Raw genomic sequence first — 19232 nt, 5'->3', positions numbered from 1 at the left:
CTCCTAGATTGGCAGCAAGGAAGATGCCTCTGGACCAAGGTCTTTGTGACTTGTCTCCCTCAACTACTCCTTGTTCATTTACTGTTCCTGTAATCAAAAGGCCTACAGAGTCAAGTTTTGGCTTGTCATTCCAGCAAGGGATTTGAGTTAATATCTCAATTTTCTGAATCTGTTTTAAAAGGAAGTCCAGACCAGGCTCTCTGCTAGGAATATCACACCATAATTGCCTAGCTTAGCTCTTCCATAGAAAGTCTCAGGAAGGAGCCCAAATCCAGCTGGTCACTGGAAACACCGGGTCTTTCAGGGAAAACACAGGTTTACTCCTGCTTTGTCTACCTTGTCTGGCTGGAGAAACTTCTGAACCCTGGCACGCAGATGCTAGTACCAGAGAGAGTCTTGGAGGACTGGATCTGGAAATTGTTATGGTGTGAGTACAGCGCACATTTGATAGCAGGAGCAAGTAGCTTGGGGTCAGAGGCCATCAACAAGCTGCGCAGGGATGCAGTTCCTGGGCGGCCACGGAGTTGCACGGCCCAGCGAGCGCCTGCGAGACGGGGGCGCGCTGTCACGTGTGGGGGCGCGCGGCGGCTGCGGGCGCGCGCAGCGCTTTAAAGGCGCGGAGGCGGCTGGAGCGGCAGCACGGCCCCGGCGGACGGCGGGACGCGGCGGCGGCTCCGGCGACATGTGCGGCGGGCGGGGAGGCATCTGGCTGGTTCTGGCCGCGGCGCTGCTGCACGGTAACCGCAGCTCGGCTTTGGCTATACTCCCCTCGGCGGGCTTCGGGGAGCAGGCTCCCGCGGCGGGCGGACGGGCGGGTGGTCCCGGGTTGCAGCGGGGCGGCGGGGCTGAGCTGCTCCGGGGCTGGGTGGCTGCCGCGTGCTGAGGCCCGCTGGGCGCTCTGCTTCCCAAGTGTCCCTGCAAGGCGAGTTCCAGAGGAGGCTGTACAAGGAGCTGGTCAAGAACTACAACCCGCTGGAGAGGCCGGTGGCCAACGACTCGCAGCCGCTCACCGTGTACTTCTCCCTGAGTCTCCTGCAGATCATGGATGTGGTGAGTCTGGCGCGGCTCTCGGGCTACGCACCTTCCTGTCCTGGACGAGGTTGCGCTTTGAGCAGACCCCCAGCCACCTGTGCATGGGTACTTGGGTAGAGTCTTTCTTTCAGCTACAAACTCCCAACTAAAGTGTCCCAAGCTGGGAGTCGGTAGCAAGAACTGGCTTCCTTGGTCACTTTCAGTCTCCCATAGAGAGAAAACTAGTGCAGTCCTGCGCCCAGAATAGTTTAGGTTTACAAGCTTTTCTTCCTCTTGGAGGGGGCCTGGCTATTCCACTGCCAATCTGTCTGGGTAGAAGGCCAACTGTAGATGTTTAGAAGCGTTCTCATGTGGGGGATAGACATGGTTTTTGTTTTGTGGAGAGTACAGTTACTGGCGATCCTTCTTGGAGGATTCCAGGCAGTCCTTTGAACCTCTTGCATCAAGCCACCGGATTTAGGCGCCACGCCCCTGCAATATCTGTGACAGTTTGTTTTATCTTCTGCCAGCTGGGCTACTTTTACGTTTTTCATAGGTGGAATATTCCAAACAGTGCCAATACTTAGAAAGTGTTCTAGTGTCTGTTCTCTACAAGGCTTGTGGTAGGTAAGGCTGGAGGAAAGGGGTGTTTGTGTTCATCAGGATGGACTACTGTGAGAGCAAAGAGGTACCAAAGGAACTTTGGTAATGTGGCACGGCAGGCGATACTTCCCACTCCTACCTTCACTTCTATGCGGTTCCTTTTAATCTAGTTAGTTTTCATGATGAATGGCTTCATACTGTACCTGTTAAATCTGCATCTCCTCCCATGACAGAATCCTACTTTATTTAAAGTGCAATGTGGGGGGATTTATCATGATAGATGTAGAAGACAGCTGCTGTCACATGGGCAATTGTTTTCTAAGTTTTCAGAGCACAGACCACAGGAAAAGAAGAAGACATCTTGTTGGATTTGAGTCCGAGTGACAGACAGTGAGGAGGAGATTCTGCCATGGAGTAGAGCATAAATCAGAGAGAAGTGGAGGAGGGAGGCAGGGAGGGAGCGGAGGTGTAAAGGCTTCTGGGTATTTGGGGTGGGGTAGAGCTACAGCACAGTTCAATTAACTAGCAGAGACATTGTTCTTGTTGCTTGTGGCTTTGTTGATGTCTGGTGGTTGACTTTAGGAAATTTCATAAACATCTTGAGCTTTGGCTTCCCTGCTAACAGAATGGGCACTTACTTCATTGGCCACCATGAAGAGCTAAAAACAATAAAGATAAACGTCAAGCTTCCTCAAAGCCAACTACATGATTATAGTTATTTTCATACAAAAAGTGCACACAGGGAAGGGTCAGGTGGCTAGGCTAACATGTTCCATAAAAGTCACACAGTAAGAAGACTTCTGCCCCTACTTGTCCAGGGTCTGCTTTGGCTACTCTGCCTCATTGTGTGCTTCATGGCAGCCTCTGGCTGGGCAGTAAGCTTTATGAAGAAATAGGGCAGACCTTGTAAGGCTGATTGAAAAGGAAAAGACTCTTAAGAAATGTGGTAATGTTAATAAGGCTTGCTGACTTGGAGAAGTTAAGTTGTAAGCTAGGATTGACGATGTGGAAAAAGTTATGTTATAAAACTTTATATAAAAAGTTAAAAACAACAAATCATAAACCTTTAAGTCATTGCTGAATCAGTTAAAAAAATGTGAAGAGGGTCATGAGCAGAGGTCAAGGGGAAGGTGAGGTCTGAGAAAGTCTTGGTCTCCCCTTGGCCTCAGAAATAGTGAGTTCCCCACTAGGCAGTGCTGCATATTTACGGAGTGGCCTTGAGAAAGCTACTTAACTTTTCTCAGCCCTGCTCTCTCATGTGTAAAATGAGAACAATCATATCCACTTCACGGGTTTCGAGAGGATTAAAAAAGAGAAGTTCTTGCCACACGCTGATAATTTGCTGAAAGCTCACTCCATCTTAATTATGTGGTGACTTCATTCAGAGGTCAAGAAGTCTATTCCTAGAGAGGTGTGGTCACCTGCCCAAGGATGTCCAAAGATTACAGGCAGTCTGTTGAGGAAAACTCAAATGGAGTGAGTTTGCATGCCCTTTGCCTATCATAAGCTTTTTTTGACATGGTAACTCACTTTTATAGAATAGAGCCAGCCTAATCTACTTAAACTGGATACACTGTATACGCTGTAGCTGATTGAATGTATCCGTCCTAAAGTGCTGGGTGAGAAGGAGGTTTCTACATCAGGCACAAGGAAATATGCAAACATTTGTATTCTAATCACGTTTGGCTCTGCCCTGTTTTAAAACAGAGCCAGGTCTTTCTTGCTGAAATCTCAGCACTCTGGACAGAGCCACCAGGGACTTTCTTTACCAATTCATCTCTAGGGGGTCATTTTGCTCATTCCAACCTACTGTTCCATAGACTAGAGTTTATTGCCCCCAACTTATTATTGTCCCCCGGTTTTTCTGCATACATGTCCTGTCTTCAGGGATGCAGAGACAGCATATGATGCCACATATACATTATATTCATGCAAGATAGTTTGCACCATCACTGTATTCCACCTGTGTTTGTAGGGCTCCCAGGGTAAGCCTTCTTAGGCTCTGAGGGTTTACAGATGAGAGGACTTCCACCTGTAGAGGCTACTTGATCTGGCTGGCCCTAAGACTAAAAAGAAAATCTAAGATTTCCACATGTGAAGGCACTTGACATAGTTTTCAAAGTGCTGCAGGTTGTGCACTTGGAAACATTTATTTCCAGTGACAGTGGCTGGTGTGGTTTCAAAGAGCAAGAGGTTGGATTTCCAGTAGGAATTTCCCAGATGGAGAAAGTAGAAGGACTTTCCCAAGTAATGGAGACAGAGGGAGGAAGATTATAAACATAAGGGAGGAGAGACTCCTTCAACAGGATGTTTCCATGAAATCCTGCCTCTTACCTTTAACAAGATGTTTCCATAAGATCCCAGTTCCCTGCCTTCAATTAGGCGTCCCCATGGACTCTTGTCTCAGTTGACCTTTGCTTCAGGTTTGGTTGAAAGACTTCTTAGGAAATTCATGTTTTATTAAAAGTTCAAAAATATCAATCAATCCATAAATAGTTTTAATCAACCTTTTTTCTTAGTATCTATTCTTTTAAAAGAAAAGTATGTGATTTTCTCTGGTAGGAGGTGCTGGCGTGTAAAAGATCTCGAGTATGCTACACAGTTACACAGTGACCTGTGATCTACCAGAGTGTCACAGACTCTGTGCTCGAAGAGGTAGCATTCCAGGGTTTTGTAAACCTATAGGAAGGTCTAGCTTGCCAGAGCCCATTTTTCTAGACATGGAAACATTCTAACCATAGCTTTTTATTAAATCTGAAGTATGTATTAAAAATTAGAATGAAAAATGTGCATATGTTTTGAAGATAAAACATGGGTCTTCGGAGGATTTGCTGTACCCACTGTGGTCTGTTCCAGTTACTTGGCTGTCCCCTTGGTGAGGCACTCAGGAGAGAGTGGGAAGACGTGAATCTCGAGCAGGGGTGGGAAGTATCAGGATCTATATTTAGAAGATACAAAAGCCTAGAATGTGGGGCAGGCCAGAGAAGAGAGGAAATTTGGGCAAGGATACAGAGATCTTTGCTAGTTTATTTTCTGTTGCTCTAACAAAATAGCTCAGACTGTAAATTGTAAGAAAGAGGTTTATTTTGGTTCCTGGTTCTAGAAACTGCAAAGTCCAGAATCACATTCACGACATCCTTTCAGGTTCTAGTGTGGGCTTTTATGTTGCTTCACCTTGGCAAAAAGCAAAAGGGCAAGTGAGCACATGCAAAAGAGGCTGGGCATGGGGGCAGCCTTGAATTACATGTGCTCCCTGAGGTAATTGATCCAATTTCCCGAGAATTAACCAAGTCGACTGAAAAAGACTAATTTGCACCCTGACATTACTGTATTAAAGAATTAATATTTTAATGTATGGACATTTGGGGACACATTTAAACTAAACAGGGTCAACATTGCATGGCCTCTATGGAAATGTGGAGAAGGAGAAAGATTGAAGAGTGTTTTTTTGGATATACCATCCATGGTATGTAGTTGTTAATAAACTTCATGTGCATGCATTCATATATATGCACAGATCAGTTAAGTGAAAGTGCTTCCTTATTCCTAATGTATACTTGGGTTTATAGTGATTCTTAATTTACTTCATGGACCTTTCACAGGGCTGAGAATGAGGTAATGTATAGGAAATCATTCTAAGGACTTATAGGTGGAGGTTTCTAAGTTGCCACTGGTTTTTATAATATTTCTTCTCTGCTGATACTTGGTCATTTACCTGGACCCATGCATCTAAAGGCCATCCTTGATGTTCACTTGCATAAGATAAATATGCAGTTATAAAAGCATCTCCAGAAGGTAGTATGTTTAGAATGAAAAAATATAAATCAATATGTAATTATATACAAATACAAAACACATAATTATGCATGACTGGATTTTACAATTTTATAGATCTTTGGATTATAGCACTTTCTGGAAGCTTTACTCAAAAGACAGTGGAACTGGTGGCGTATTTCAGCTTTGCTCCTGTAGAGGGCAGGCATGGTGTGGAGCCCAGTTTCTTAAAAGCTTGGGTTTTATTTGAAGAACTGTTAGTGCCCTGCTTACATTCAGCAGATTTTGTAGATGTGCTGCAGCTCTGAATAAAAAAACACTCATCTGGCATATTTAAGGAGAAATGACCAAAGTGAAAAAAGTCAGATTGTTACTATAATTTATTTAAAGAGCACTTCTAGGTTCACAGCAAGTACAGAGATCTGTTTCCCTTTCACAACCTCCTCTCGTCAGTGTTTTCTGGGCAGTGATACATGTGTGAAGCCTGCTGAGTCTATGTTGACTTGTCAGCATCACTCTGAGGCTGCACTTTACATCCTCACCAACAGCGTTAGGGCCTTAGAGAAATGAATCATGATACACTTGTGTCTACCACTGGAGCACATACAGAGTTGAGGTATCACTTTAAAAATCTTTACTGAGATTCCTTTTTGCTCCATATCTTTACCTCAAACACTTATAGCCACTAGTATATTTATTATTTGCATAATTTTCCTTTCCAGGAGCTGGGGAGTTAGTTCAGTTGATAAGCTGCTAGCCAAGCAATCATGAGGACTTGGGTTCTAATTCCCAGAACACATAAGAAGCTGGATGTGGCACCTGTCCTCTCTCTCAGTACTTGGGGTGTAGGGAGGGAAACGGGCAGATCTGTGAAGCCATTTTAGGTGGCCAGCTTAGCAGAACCTCTGAGCTTTGGGTTCAGTGAGAGACCCCCGTCTCAAAAATAAAGGAAGAGTCCATCAAAGAAATGACATGGGAGGTTAACCTGTAGCCTCCTTGCGTGCGCGCGCGCGTGCGCACTCCCCCCCCCCCACCTATAATAAAAATGTATACTACACACACTATACAACATACCACACACTACACCCCCTCAAGAAATGTCTTTTCCAGAATGTCATATAGGTAGAATGATCTCTCTGTGGTCTCCTCATCTTTTCATAGTTCCTTTTTTTTTTCCACTTAGTAACAGGCATTTAAAACTCACCATTGTTTTCATGACTTGCTATCTTGTTTCTTCTCTGTTGAATAATCGAGCATCATGATCATATCTGCATTTATCATTTCATCTATTGAAGCACATCTTATTTGCACCTAAATTTCAGCAACTGTGAATAAAGCAGCTCTGATACTTGCGTTTGTATTCTTATAGACTTAAGTTTTTAATTCCCCTTGGAAAATACCAATAAAGACATTTGGCAAGACTAAACGATCAGGGCTTGTAACGAATACTCAGGCAAATCTTTAGATTAGTGGTCAGTGAGCTTCCCTGTTACCATGTCCACAGCAGCGTCTGGTGTTGCTGGAGTTTCAGGAATTCTTCATTCCAACACTTGGGTAGTGGTGCCTTACTGTCTCATTTGTATTTTGCCGATATATAAGGTGGAACATCTTTTCATGGGATTCCTTGCCATCTGTTTTTCTTTAGTGTCTATTAAAATCTTTGATCCCCTATTGTAATGAGATCTTTTTCATATCATTGCATATATTTGAAAACAGTCATTTATCAGATGTGTCATTTAGAATTTTTATGGTCATTGGTTTGCCTTTCATTTAAGCAAGGTTTTTCACACAGTAGAACAATTTTTCTTCCATTTTTATTAAATTGGGTATTTCTTATTTACATTTCAAATGTTATTCCCTTTCCTGGTTTCCTGTCCATCAGCCCCCTAATCCTTCCTTTTCCCCCTCTACATGGGTGCTCCCCTCCCTATCCACCCTCCATTACTGCCCCCCCAACAATACCCTACACTGGGGATCCAACCTTGGCAGGACCAAGGGCTTCCCCTTCCACTGGTGCCCCAACAAGGCTGTTCTCTGCTACATATGCAGTTGGAGCCCTGGGTCAGTCCATGCATAGTCTTTCAGTAGTGGTTTAGTCCCTGGAAGCTCTGGTTGGCTGGCATTGTTGTTTTTATGGGGTTGCATGCTCCTTCAGCTCTTTCAATGCTTCCTCTAATTCCCCCCATGGGGGTCCTATTCTCAGTTTGGTGGTTTGCTGCTAGCATTGACCTTTGTATTGGATATGCTCTGGATGTGTCTCTCAGGAAAGATCTATATCCAGTCCCTTTCAGCATGCATTTTTTAGCTTCATCAATTTTATCTAGTTTTGGTGACTGTATATATAAGAGCCACATGTAGGTCAGGCTCTGAATGGACATTACTTGAGTCGCTGCTCTAAACTTCGCTTCCATATCTCCTCCTATGGATATTTTTCCCCCTTTCAAGAAGGAGTGGGAGCATCTGCATTTTGATCTTCCTTCTTCTTGAGCTTCCTGTGGTCTGTGGATTGCATTTTGAGTAATTTGAGCTTTGTGGCTAATATCCACTTATCAATGAGTGCATACCAAGTGTCTTTTTCTGTGATTGAATAATCCCACTCAGGATGATATTTTCTAGTTCATTCCATTTGCCTATGAATTTCATGAAGTCATTGTTTTTGACTGCTGAACAGTACTCCATTGTGTAAATGTACCACATTTTTTAAAATCCATTCCTCTGTTTAAGAACATGTGGGTTCTTTCCAGCTTCTAGCTATTATAAATAAGGCTGCTATGAACATAGTGGAGCATGTGTCTTTGTTGGAGCATCTTTTGGGTATATGCTCAGGAGAGGTATAGCTGCGTCCTCAGGTAGTGCAATGTCCAATTTTCTGAGGAACCTCCAGACTGATTTCCAGAGTGGTTGTATCAGTTTGCAATCCCACCAACAATTGGGGAGTGTTCCTCTTTCTCTGTATCCTTGCCAGCATCTGTTGTCACCTGAGTTATTGATCTTAGCCATTTTGATTGGTGTGAGGTGGAATCTCAGGGTTGTTTTGATTTGCATTTCTCTGATGACTAAGGATGTTGAACATTTCTTTTTTTTTCCTTTTCTCCAGCTTTATTAAATTGGTTATTTATTTACATTTCAATCGTTATTACCTTTTCCGGTTTCCAAGCAAACATCCCCCTAACCCCTCCCCCTCCCCTTCTCTATGGATGTTCCCCTCCCCATCCACCTCCCCTTACTGCCCTCCCCCCAGCAATCCTGTTCATTGGGGATTCAGTCTTGGCAGGACCAAGGGCTTCCCCTTCCACTGGTGCCCTTACTAGGCTATTCATTGCTACCTATGCAGTTGGAGCCCAGGGTCAGCCCATGTATAGTCTTTGGGTAGTGGCATAGGCCCTGGAAGCTCTGGTTGGTTGGCATTGTTCATATGGGGTCTCAAGCCCCTTCAAGCTCTTTCAGTCCTTTCTCTGTGTTGAAGGGCATATGGGATCTTTCCAGCTTCTGGCTATTATAAATAAGGCTGCTATGAACATAATGGAGCATGTGTCTTTGTTGTATGTTGGAGCATCTTTTGGGTATATGCCCAGGAGAGGTATAGCTGGGTCCTCAGGTAGTACTATGTCCAATTTTCTGAGGAACCTCCAGACTGATTTCCAGAGAGGTTGTATCAGTTTGCAATCCCACCAACAGTGGAGGAGTGTTGCTCTTTCTCTACATCCTCACCAGCATCTGCTGTCGCCTGAGTTTTTGATCTTAGCCATTCTGACTGGTACAGCAGAACAATTTAATTTTTGTGAAATCCATCCTAAAAACTGTTTCTTTAAAGAATTTTGGCCTTTGTGTTTTTTTTTTTCTTTGTTAGTCTAGGATGTATACAGTTTCACATTGATTTAGAGCTGATCCATTTTGAGTTATTATTGTGAAAGGTATAAAAACTATATACTTTTTGGTACACAGATAACCATTTCTATATCATTTATTTAAAAGTATTTTTCACAGCTGTTCATACAGTTTTATTTTGGCGCTCATGGTTCTGTTCAACTGACTTGTGTGTCCTCACACCAGGACAACATTCCCTTGATCATGTGTCTAATAGTCTTAAAGTTGGGAAATGTCACTCCCCAACATTGCTTGTCCTTGATATTCTCGATCTTTTATGTATAATCTTCAGAATTAATTTTCCAATATACACATAATGTTTTCTTGTGACTTTATTTACTGATTCTTTTGGATTTTATTGCCTGACAAGTCATGTTGCCTGTAGGCACAAACTATCTCGTTTTTTTTTTCTTTCCCAGTGTGTGTACCTTTATTATTTCCTTTTTTATGCCTTATGCTTTTGAAAAGGAGTAATGGACGTTCTGTCCTTGTTCCTATTCTTGAAATAGAAGCTTTGAGTTTGTTATTATTAGTTGTAAATTGCTGTAATTTTTGTTACCATTCTTTATCTAATTAAGAAGTCCTTCTGTATTTCTAATTTATTTAGTTTTATATCATGAATGTAGAACATTTTTCAAAGGATTATTTGTATCTATTGATATGCTAGTGGGATTGCTATCCGTTAGCTGAATGCTGTGATGGATTGCACTAGTTCATATGTGAGTGTTCAACATCCTTACACACTCGGAATAAATCCCATGGTAACTCTATTTTACATTGAGTTTAGGTTACTCCTATCTTTTTTTTTTTACATTTATTTGCTTATTTTGTGTGTGTGTGTGTGTGTGTGTGTGTGTGTGTGTGTGTGTGTGTATGACAGCTTGCAGGAATTAATACTCTCCTTCCATTGTATAATACTGGATATAACACAGGTCATCAGGCATGGTGCCAGGCACTGTCACTGAGCCTCCCTGAAGGTCCCACTGTTGAAAATGTTTATATCTGTGCTTAGGAGTCACCTGGCTTCACGGAGTGATGCAGAAATATTCCTTCCTTGCCTTCTCAAAGACATACAAGAGAATTGGTGTATTTTCTTAATGTTTGAGCCTGGTAGGTTTCTTCCTGAAAAACAGTGATTGATTTAATTTCTTTAATAAATACCAACCTATTCAGGCTCCCTTTTTTTCTCATTGGAATATGTATGTGTATAAGTTGACAAATTATTTTTAAGAGAATGGTCCAGTTCATTAAGGCTATCAAATTTGTGATATATTAATCATGTTTGTCATATATTAGTTTACATCATTTTAATGTCATAGGGTTGGGATGGTGGCCTTTTTTTTTTATCATTTCTGATAGTAGTAATTTATGTTGGCTTTGTTTTCCTACTCTAGCTAGTAGCTTGTCAATTCCATTGATTTTTTTTTCAAAAATACCAGTTTGTAATGCTAATTTTGTCTATTGATTTCCTATTTTCAAATTAATTTATTTCTCTTGCAATTAGTATTTGGATTTATTAATTTGTTCTTCCCCATAAAGAGGAAGCATTATTAATTTTAGATATTTCTTTCTTTAAAATGCTCTTCTGTGCTGTTGTATTTTGCCTTCCAAGCATGTGTTCAGTCTTGTCTTACGAGTTTTGAAAAGTCATGTTTATTTTTATTTAGTTAAAATAGTTTTCTGACATTTGTGTTTCAGAAACAAATACAAAGATATGTACAGAAGCATGGTCTTTAAATCTCTGTATGTCTGGGAAGGGGTGTTGTTAGGTATCTTTTTTTATTGGTTTCTAGTTTAATTCCACTGTAGATGTTGTGGGATTGCTGTCTTTTTAAATTGTGTTGCGGGGTACTCCAGTGTGTTGCAGTTAGAAAGTCCTTCATCTTGCTGAATGTTCCATGGCATCTTGAGAATATGCATTTATATGGTGAAGAATCCTTCTATAGAGACTGATCGTATCCAGATGATTGGAGATCTCAAATCCAGCTATGTCCTTGGCTGATTTTCTGCCTGCAGCAAGATGCATTTATTCCTTTTGTGATATAAATTTTTTTTTGAGACATGGTCTTGCTCTGTAGCCCGGACTCGCCTCCGTGCTAACATTATAAGTGCATGGCAGTGTGAGCAGTGTGAGCATTGTGAGCATTGTGAGCATTGTGAGCAGCACATCTGTGTGTTTGCTAACAAAGGCATTCGACTGTAAGGGTGGACTGTTAGGTACATGGCAAGGATTGTGTGTCTTCTTGAAGCATTGATCCCTTTCCATTGTGCAACTATAGCCTCTACCCCCGACAACATTGCTTGCTTTGCGTTCTTGTGTTACTGTACACTTCTTACATTTACCATCGGCACAGTATATTTTCTTCTTTCTACTTTTAATCTCATTGTATGTTTTCATATTTAATAAAGTTTCTTATAGACAATACAGAATTGGATCTCTCCTTTTCATCCATGTTATTTCTTTCAGTTGGTGCATTTAGGCAGTCAAACCGAAGTGATTCTTCACATTTTTGGATTAATGTATACATTTTAATTTCTCTTATTTACATGCTATTCTTTTAGTTTACCTACAACAGTTATTCTTCTGATATTTTTTCCCAAGGTTTTATGGATGTAGTCTGGTGTTTAGAGACTCTTCTGTATAACTCTGTAGAAGCACTCCTCACTTTTCATACTAGGCTTTGGTCTTTAGCATGCCTCTGGTTTCTGCCTTAGGTTTTTTTTTCCTTTGTGTTTGTCACCATTTGTTCTTATACAGGGACTACTTTGTCTGCCAGACCTTTCATATTAACAGCAGTTGTCAGTTTCTGGTTTTGAAAACGTCAGTTCCAGCATCTCTGCGATGCCTCCCTCTTCAGGTTTCAGCCTTTGCCTTTTAGTGTGTTTTCTGGTATTTTTCTTACAGTGAGGTATGCTGGGCCGGATGGAGGAGTTCCAGGAAGTTATCCTTTGTTGAGATGGTGCAGTGTGGGAAGAGAGGAAGTGCATCTTTGTACTGCGATCAAGTGGCAGGCTTTGCTGAGCCTGTGCCCCTTAACTCTGAACCAACTATTTCAGTGATGTTCTTTCTCATTAGATGGAACAAACTGGCTGAGACTGGCTGGAATTGGTATCATTCTGCTATAGGGTGGACATTGTTAAATAGAAGAGTTTCTGGTATCTTGCGAAGTGCCCCTGCCTCTAGAAACCAGAGGGAGAGATTCTCTATTTTTACTGGAGATCCTTGCCAGGTTTCTGGCAGTAATCCTCCCAATGTTATGTGGTTCCTATGAAATTTTTAACTGTTAGAATTATCTGCCGAGTCCTCAGTAACTTAGTGATAGCCTGGTTTTCCTGTCCCATTCTCCTATGCTCTGAGTCTGCTCTGGGTAGCTGTGACTCCTTGTCTCTCTGACCTTGAGTGCCGCTCTGTGTCCTGGGTTCTCCCCCTCTCCTACAAAGAAGGCAAGGAACGGTTCATTTTCAGTCTGTTCAGCTTTTTACTTCTTGTTAGGACACAATGGTGAATTCCAAGCTCATTACATGCAGAACTGGAAAGCTGACCTAATAATGCTTCTATAAGTGACATTTCCTAAAATTACAAAAGAAAGATATGCTTTGTACAGCAAGCCAAATCAAATTTAAGAGGGACCGATGTCCCGCGCTACGTCTCGCCAGCAGGAACGACGCGGCACACACAGGATCCTTCTACAGAAAAAAGCTTTACTGCATCTTGAGAGGGAGAGCATAAGCTTACAATGCGGAGATGCCGAGTGAGGAATAACCGTCCCTTATATAGGAAACTATCCTCGCCTAGGACGTGTCACTCTCTGACTGGTCGCTGCCAATTATGCCAGAGGACGTACCATACGTACGTGTCCCTTCGAGTAGGGAAGTTACCAGGCGCCTGCGTATTGCCCTTTTTACTAGGTGCGTTCTGCCAGATGCTGGTGCCATCTTGTAATGGAGTATGTAAGGACAGCTCCTCGGACAGCTCCTCACATCTGTGAGGACAGCTCCTTGGACAGCTCCTCACATCTGTGAGGACAGCTCCTTGGACAGCTCCTCACATCTCCCCCTTTTCTGTTTTTTTTTTTTTAAGCAAACAGGACACCCAGATATAGGAGGGCTAAGACAGAGGTCATATCCTCGCATAAAGTTGGCGAACCTGTACAAGAGAGATACCGTTAGGCTGTTGTTGGGACCCAGGGCACTCCCGACCCGTCGCACTGCCATTTTTTGAGGGAGGGAAAACTGGGGCAGAAACCCTCATGTAATATGACATGCCTTCCAGGGAGCGTATTTGGTAGAACTTCCCTGTGCGATGCTAAGCTCGTCACCCCTCATGGGCTGCTCAAGCCGGACACTCTAATCCTGTGCAATGAACCGAGGTTCTAGGAGTGCAAGAGCTGTCCAGCCGGCGACCTGTTGCTTGAGCATGGTCAACCAGATATCAGCTGACGCTCCTTGTTCAAGGGCTACAAGCGCCTGGGCAATCACTACTTTGTCCTTTCTTGTTTGAGATCTCAATTTGCAAAGCAACCAGAGGAGTAACACTAATCCACAGCAGAGGATCACTCTAAAAAGTCCCACTCCCACCCATTCCTTGAAATAAGAGACTGCTGAGGTGATCCAGGACGACAATCCCTCCGTCAAAGACAGGTCCAGTCGGGTAGAATTATTTGAATGATGGTCGCCTCAGCTCCCGAAGTGTCTGTTCAAACTCCGAGGTCCAATTCTGTAACAGATGCTGTGAAAGACTCTTAGACAGATTAGCAGCTCGGTAAATTTGTCATATTATATGGAGGTGATACAAAGGCCTGGGAGTTTTTGCTCATAGCCAAGTTGGGCCAGTTGCCATAGAATGTCTAATTGCCATCTATACGTTAGTTGACAAGCATAAGGCCTCCCTATATCTGAGTATTGGCCGAGGCCTGTCTGTCCCGAGCCACAGAGACGGTGGCCGATAAATCATTGATAGTTTGGGTTGTCTGTACTGAATTTGACAAGACCAATGCCGAGGCAGTAACCGAGGCAGCGACTGCTGTCATAGTAATAATGCCAGCAATAATTGCAGAAGTATCAAAATCTCTTTTTCCTCTAAATAAGGTCATGGTCCCCGGGGCATCAACAGGGATCGGGCTAAAGCGAGCCATGCGGGTAACTACTGCGATATTTTATATGAGTAGCTGTCCAGACAGAGGCAGCAGGTTTGATGTTCCCCGTCCAGGAAAATGACAACCATCCCTTTTCTCCCTTTCCTCCAAGTAGCATCACCATGGGCGTAAGTGCAGCTACCACTAACGCAATGTAAGGCCACCACCATAGAGAACTGTGGCATTAGCCACAATGTCCTCCTCACCAGTTCCCCATGTGGCCTCCCTTAACCAAGCAGAAGATTGATTATATAACATAATGCAAGGGAGATCAAAAGATGTTTTGTTGAATATGCCAAAACAAAGGCTGCCCTTAAGGGAATAGTCCTATTTTCTTTTAGTCGTTCAACCTGTGGATCCTTAGGTAAATAGGCCAACCCTAAATCCCTGTTAGTGGTACATCACCGCATCGGGAGTGGAAAGGTTGACATTATTCCCCATCGTAGCTCGCCCTGCACTGTTGCTGGCATCCATGGAAGAAGAGTGAGGAGGTGCAGGGGTCCCAGTCCTTCTTGATCACTTGCTGTGATGCTCCGAGTAAGTCGCCCTGGGATCCATATGGGATTTTCATTGTCCTGTGGAAAACACAGACCGCTCCCCTGGATCTTATTAAAACAGGATCCGGCCTTTCCATTCATTTGTTAATACATCCTTCCATTTGACTAATTTTTTTGTCCTCTTGGGCTCTGAGCAATGTGGCTCAGCCGCTGTTTGTCCAGCTTCATCAAGATTTAAAAAATTTAAGGTAAAAAGGGCCAGAGCAGTGGCCACTCGGGGTGTTGGGGGGAGTTCTATCATAATTCCCCTTCTTTGTTTTATTAAATATGATTTGAGCGTCCGATGAGCACGCTCTATGATTCCCTGTCCTTGAGGGTTGTAGGGCAGGCCCATCAGGTGGGTAACCTGCATCTGAGCACAAAACTGACGGAATTTTTGAGATGTGTAGGCGGGGCCATTGTCAGTTTTTACACATTTTGGCTTTCCCCAAGCACTCCATGCTTCAAGGCAGTGCTGAATGACATGTGTTGTTTTTTCTCCTGTAAGTGGGGTGGCATGTAGAATGCCAGAACATGTTTCTATAGTTTCCCACATTGAAAGCATGATCTTTTATCCGTCCCTTTAACGGGCGCCACTGAACTGGAGAATGGCAGCCGCCAGGCCTGAGTTAGTAAGGGCCCTCCAAGTTCCTGCAAACTCTAAGCCAATCCTGTAGCCCTTTTATTTCTTCAGGGGGCTATGGCTATTCGGCACTCCTGGGTGGCTTGCTCGAAAACGAGCTGTTCTATTAGTGGTGCTGCTTGTTCAGGATCGCCAAAGATTCGCCCTGCAGCCTCTGTCATTCTAGCTACAAAATCGGAGAAATTTTCCTGGGGTCCCTGAACGATTTTTGTAAGTTGATTATCAATCCCTCCTCTCCTGGACAGTGCCTTCCAGGCTCTAATAGCCGTGCTGGAGACCTGAGCATAGGCGCCCAGTGGTAAGCAGACTGATCAGCTGCAAAGCTGCCCTGTCCTGTTAAGAGTTCAAAAGTCCATTCTTGTTGCTCAGGTATTAAGGCTGTAGCATTCGCTCTGGTCTGTGTTTGGGCTGCCTCATACCAGAGTGCTTTCCATTCCATGTATTGGCCCATGCTGGCAAGGGCTGCCTTAGCAATCATCTGCCAATCAGCTGGTGTCAATGCCGTCATGGCCAACCTGTCGAGTTGTGTTAGAGTAAAGTTGGCCGTGACTCCATACTTTCTAACTGATTCTGCTAATTCCTTAATCTGATTATATTCAACAGGGGCATGGACCCGTCCTCCCTCCGGAGTCTCAAAGATAGGAAATGTCATACTCAGCTTTCTTCTCACCTTCTCGGGGACTAGTGAGAAGGCGCGTGAGCGTGTCTCATATGGAGGGGGCGCCGTTGGTGGCAGCCGTGCTAGAAGGCTTCTATTACTTCCCCTACATTCATCGGGGTAATATCTTTCCTCCTCATCTAGCTGCTTCCTCATCTAGCTCGGCCTCCTCCTCTGAGTCTAAGGTTTTATTTTCAGAGCTTTCAGAACTGTCGTGGTTCAGCGCTTCTAGCTCTTTCACAGGGTATAGGCTGGCACCCCCTCCTGGTTTATGTGTAGAGGAGGAAGTGCTGGAATCTGAAAATGTCAACGCCCTTGTCTGGCGGACTTACCGGGAGGGCACTTTTTTCTTTCTTAGGACGCCCTTTTTCTTTTGGCCCAACCTCTCTCACTACGCTCGTTTCTGACAGACTTTCTCGGACTACCTCGAGAGTGGCCTGTCCTTCTATTACTGCTGCCTTACACGTTTCATCCTTTAAACAATTCTTAACCAGCTTCCATATAGCTTTGGTCCCTAGGCGCAGATCCTCTTCCGCCAATTTTCTGTCAAGGTCTTTTCCAAGTTTGTTCCATGAGGCAATCGTAAACGAGCCTGAACAGGCAAACCAAGGCGCCACCCTCTCCACCTCCTTCACAAAGTTTTTAAGTGTTCCTCCTCCAATTTTGATGTCCCTCTGCTTTAACACTGTTTCCAAGGCCGTGACCACAGACTGTGAGGATCCCATGATGGGCCAGAACGCCGGGTGCTTATTCACGTCCGCCTGACAAGGCGTGAGGTGAAAGGGTAGAGACAGACACGCTGCTCTCTTATGTACGGGAGTCTTACACGCGCCTCCCCGGACGGTGCCGCTTATCTACGTCGGCCTTATCGCGTCCTTGCTCCTCAACAGTCAAAATCGAAGGTAAAAGGGAGCTGCGCGAAGCTCACTTATATACGAGAGACTGAGACGCGCCTTCAGCTGCTGTGATCGTCCTTTTAACAGCGAAAACGGTGAAAACAGAACATAAAGAGTAGGGTGGCTCCCAGGACAAATACTATAGCCTCAACAAATCCTTCCCAAGGCGGTGACAACCCCAGACCAAAGTCCAAGAGAGGGCTGCCTCTCAGAACGTATCTACCTGTAGTTCTGAATCCTCCTTGTCGCCAAGGGATCTCCGAAGGTGCTGACGATGGCGAGGTCTTTCCCGGTTTTGGCACCAGATGTCCCGCACGCCTCGCCAGCAGGAACGAAAGGCACACACAGGATCCTTTTTCTACAGAAAAAAAAAAAAAGCTTTTACTGCATCTTGAGAGGGAGAGCATAAGCTTACAATGCGGAGATGCCGAAAGTGAGGAATAACCGCCCCTTATATAGGAAACTATCCTCGCCTAGGACGTGTCACTCTCTGACTGGTCGCTGCCAATTATGCCAGATGACGTACCATAACGTACGTGTCCCTTCGAGTAGGGAAGTTACCAGGCGCCTGCGTATTGCCCTTTTTACTAGGTGCGTTCTGCCAGATGCTGGTGCCATCTTGTAATGGAGTATGTAAGGACAGCTCCTCGGACAGCTCCTCACATCTGTGAGGACAGCTCCTTGGACAGCTCCTCACATCTGTGAGGACAGCTCCTTGGACAGCTCCTCACAGACCGAGTTGAGGGGGAGGAATCACCCAAATCACCATTGCTTAAGGCATTCTGGGACAGCTTATTCTGTCTTTTCTTCATTTTTATAGGTCAGGAGAAAAATACTTAAAAATTAAAGTAGTGAGATACCATTTATGGTGTCTTGATCAATATTAAGTAGCGTTAATTTGAAAAGCATGCAAGTAGGCCAAGTAGTAAAATAAAGACTGTTGTTTGGTCCGTGTTATGTAACTCTAGAGTCGCTGCATAATTAACCCTCTTCCATTTTATACATTCAGAAATAACTTAAAGCCTTTTCATTTAAATGATCATGGTGTCCCTTTTATGAAATGTGTGGCAGGGGTTCTATGGTGTTTAGTTGACGCCTGTCTTTTCTTCTTTACTGGGGTGCAATGGCCAGGTTGAAGTCAGCTTTTCAGTGTTTGCTGTGGGTCCTCTGTGCTCACTTCTCTTTCCTTTCTCTTTTTTAAACTTTCTTAGTCGTACAACTCTCTGTCTTCTGTGACCTACAGACTGCAGCAGGAAACCTTGACTAATGAAGCCTAATGGAGGCCCTAGCTCTTTCTGTGCACTGTGCAGAGGTTAGCACACGTCTCCACTCAGACTTCAGTCTCACATTCTCAGCTTCTGTGCTTTAATTGCCATGTATTTTGCTTCTCGCTCTATTTTTAAACTCAAGATTATCACTTCACACACTGACATGTCCTTTGAAAAATGTTTTGATTGACATAGAATTATATGACTTCCCTGCCTCCATCTCTCCCAGTTACCTTCCCATGTTACCTGGTTGTGTCCAAGCTCCTCTGATGTAACCTTCTGAATTTTCTCATACATTTACATTTCTGCTGCTTTGGTTCCTACACCCTTGACTTCCTTTGGAGACCCATTACCTTTTCCTCTTTAGTCTCCTTCATCCTCTCTAAATATAGTCATAATGCTTTCATTTTCAAATATGGATTGGTAAATCGTTTACCCACATTTAAAAGGTTTTGTTATGATTATTTATTCTGTATACATGTAGATAAGTGTATGTGCGTGAGTGTATACTTGTTGAAGTCAGAGAACACGTTGCAAGAGTTGGTCTCTCCTTTCACCAAGTGGGTAGCAGGGATTGAGTTTTGTTGTTAGGCTTGTTGGCAAGTGCCTTTACCCACTGAACTATTTTGTCAGCCTGTCCCCCTTCTCTGTCTGTTTTTTTGTATAGCCTTGGCTGTCCTGGAACCCTGTTTCTAGACCAGGCTGGCCTAAAATTTATAGAGATCCTCCTGCCTCTGCCTCTGGAGTGCTGGGATTAAAAGCATACGCTACCATATCCTGCCTCTGTTTCCTATTTTAAAATGGTTACTCCATTGTTTCTGATTTCCACTGCTTTTCCTGA

At 43.8% G+C, this 19232-nt stretch overlaps 1 protein-coding gene across 2 annotated transcripts in view; it reads left to right on the top strand.

Moving 5' to 3' along the window:
* The first annotated feature begins 654 nt into the window (after nucleotides 1-654).
* Nucleotides 655-19232, top strand: part of Chrna7 (cholinergic receptor nicotinic alpha 7 subunit) — a 120946-nt gene continuing 102368 nt past the window's right edge. For both annotated transcript variants that reach the window (XM_032893475.1, XM_032893477.1), the window contains exons 1-2: nucleotides 655-737; nucleotides 911-1050. In XM_032893475.1, the coding sequence (XP_032749366.1) occupies nucleotides 683-737; nucleotides 911-1050 (195 nt within the window). In that variant the 5' untranslated portion in view covers nucleotides 655-682. The remainder of the gene's footprint in view (nucleotides 738-910; nucleotides 1051-19232) is intronic.

The sequence above is a fragment of the Rattus rattus genome, chromosome 2, assembly GCF_011064425.1.
Source record: "Rattus rattus isolate New Zealand chromosome 2, Rrattus_CSIRO_v1, whole genome shotgun sequence".
In the NCBI taxonomy this organism is placed as follows: Eukaryota; Metazoa; Chordata; class Mammalia; order Rodentia; family Muridae; genus Rattus; species Rattus rattus.
Note: the sequence above shows the minus strand (reverse complement) of the source record. Positions and strands in the feature narration are given on the sequence as shown.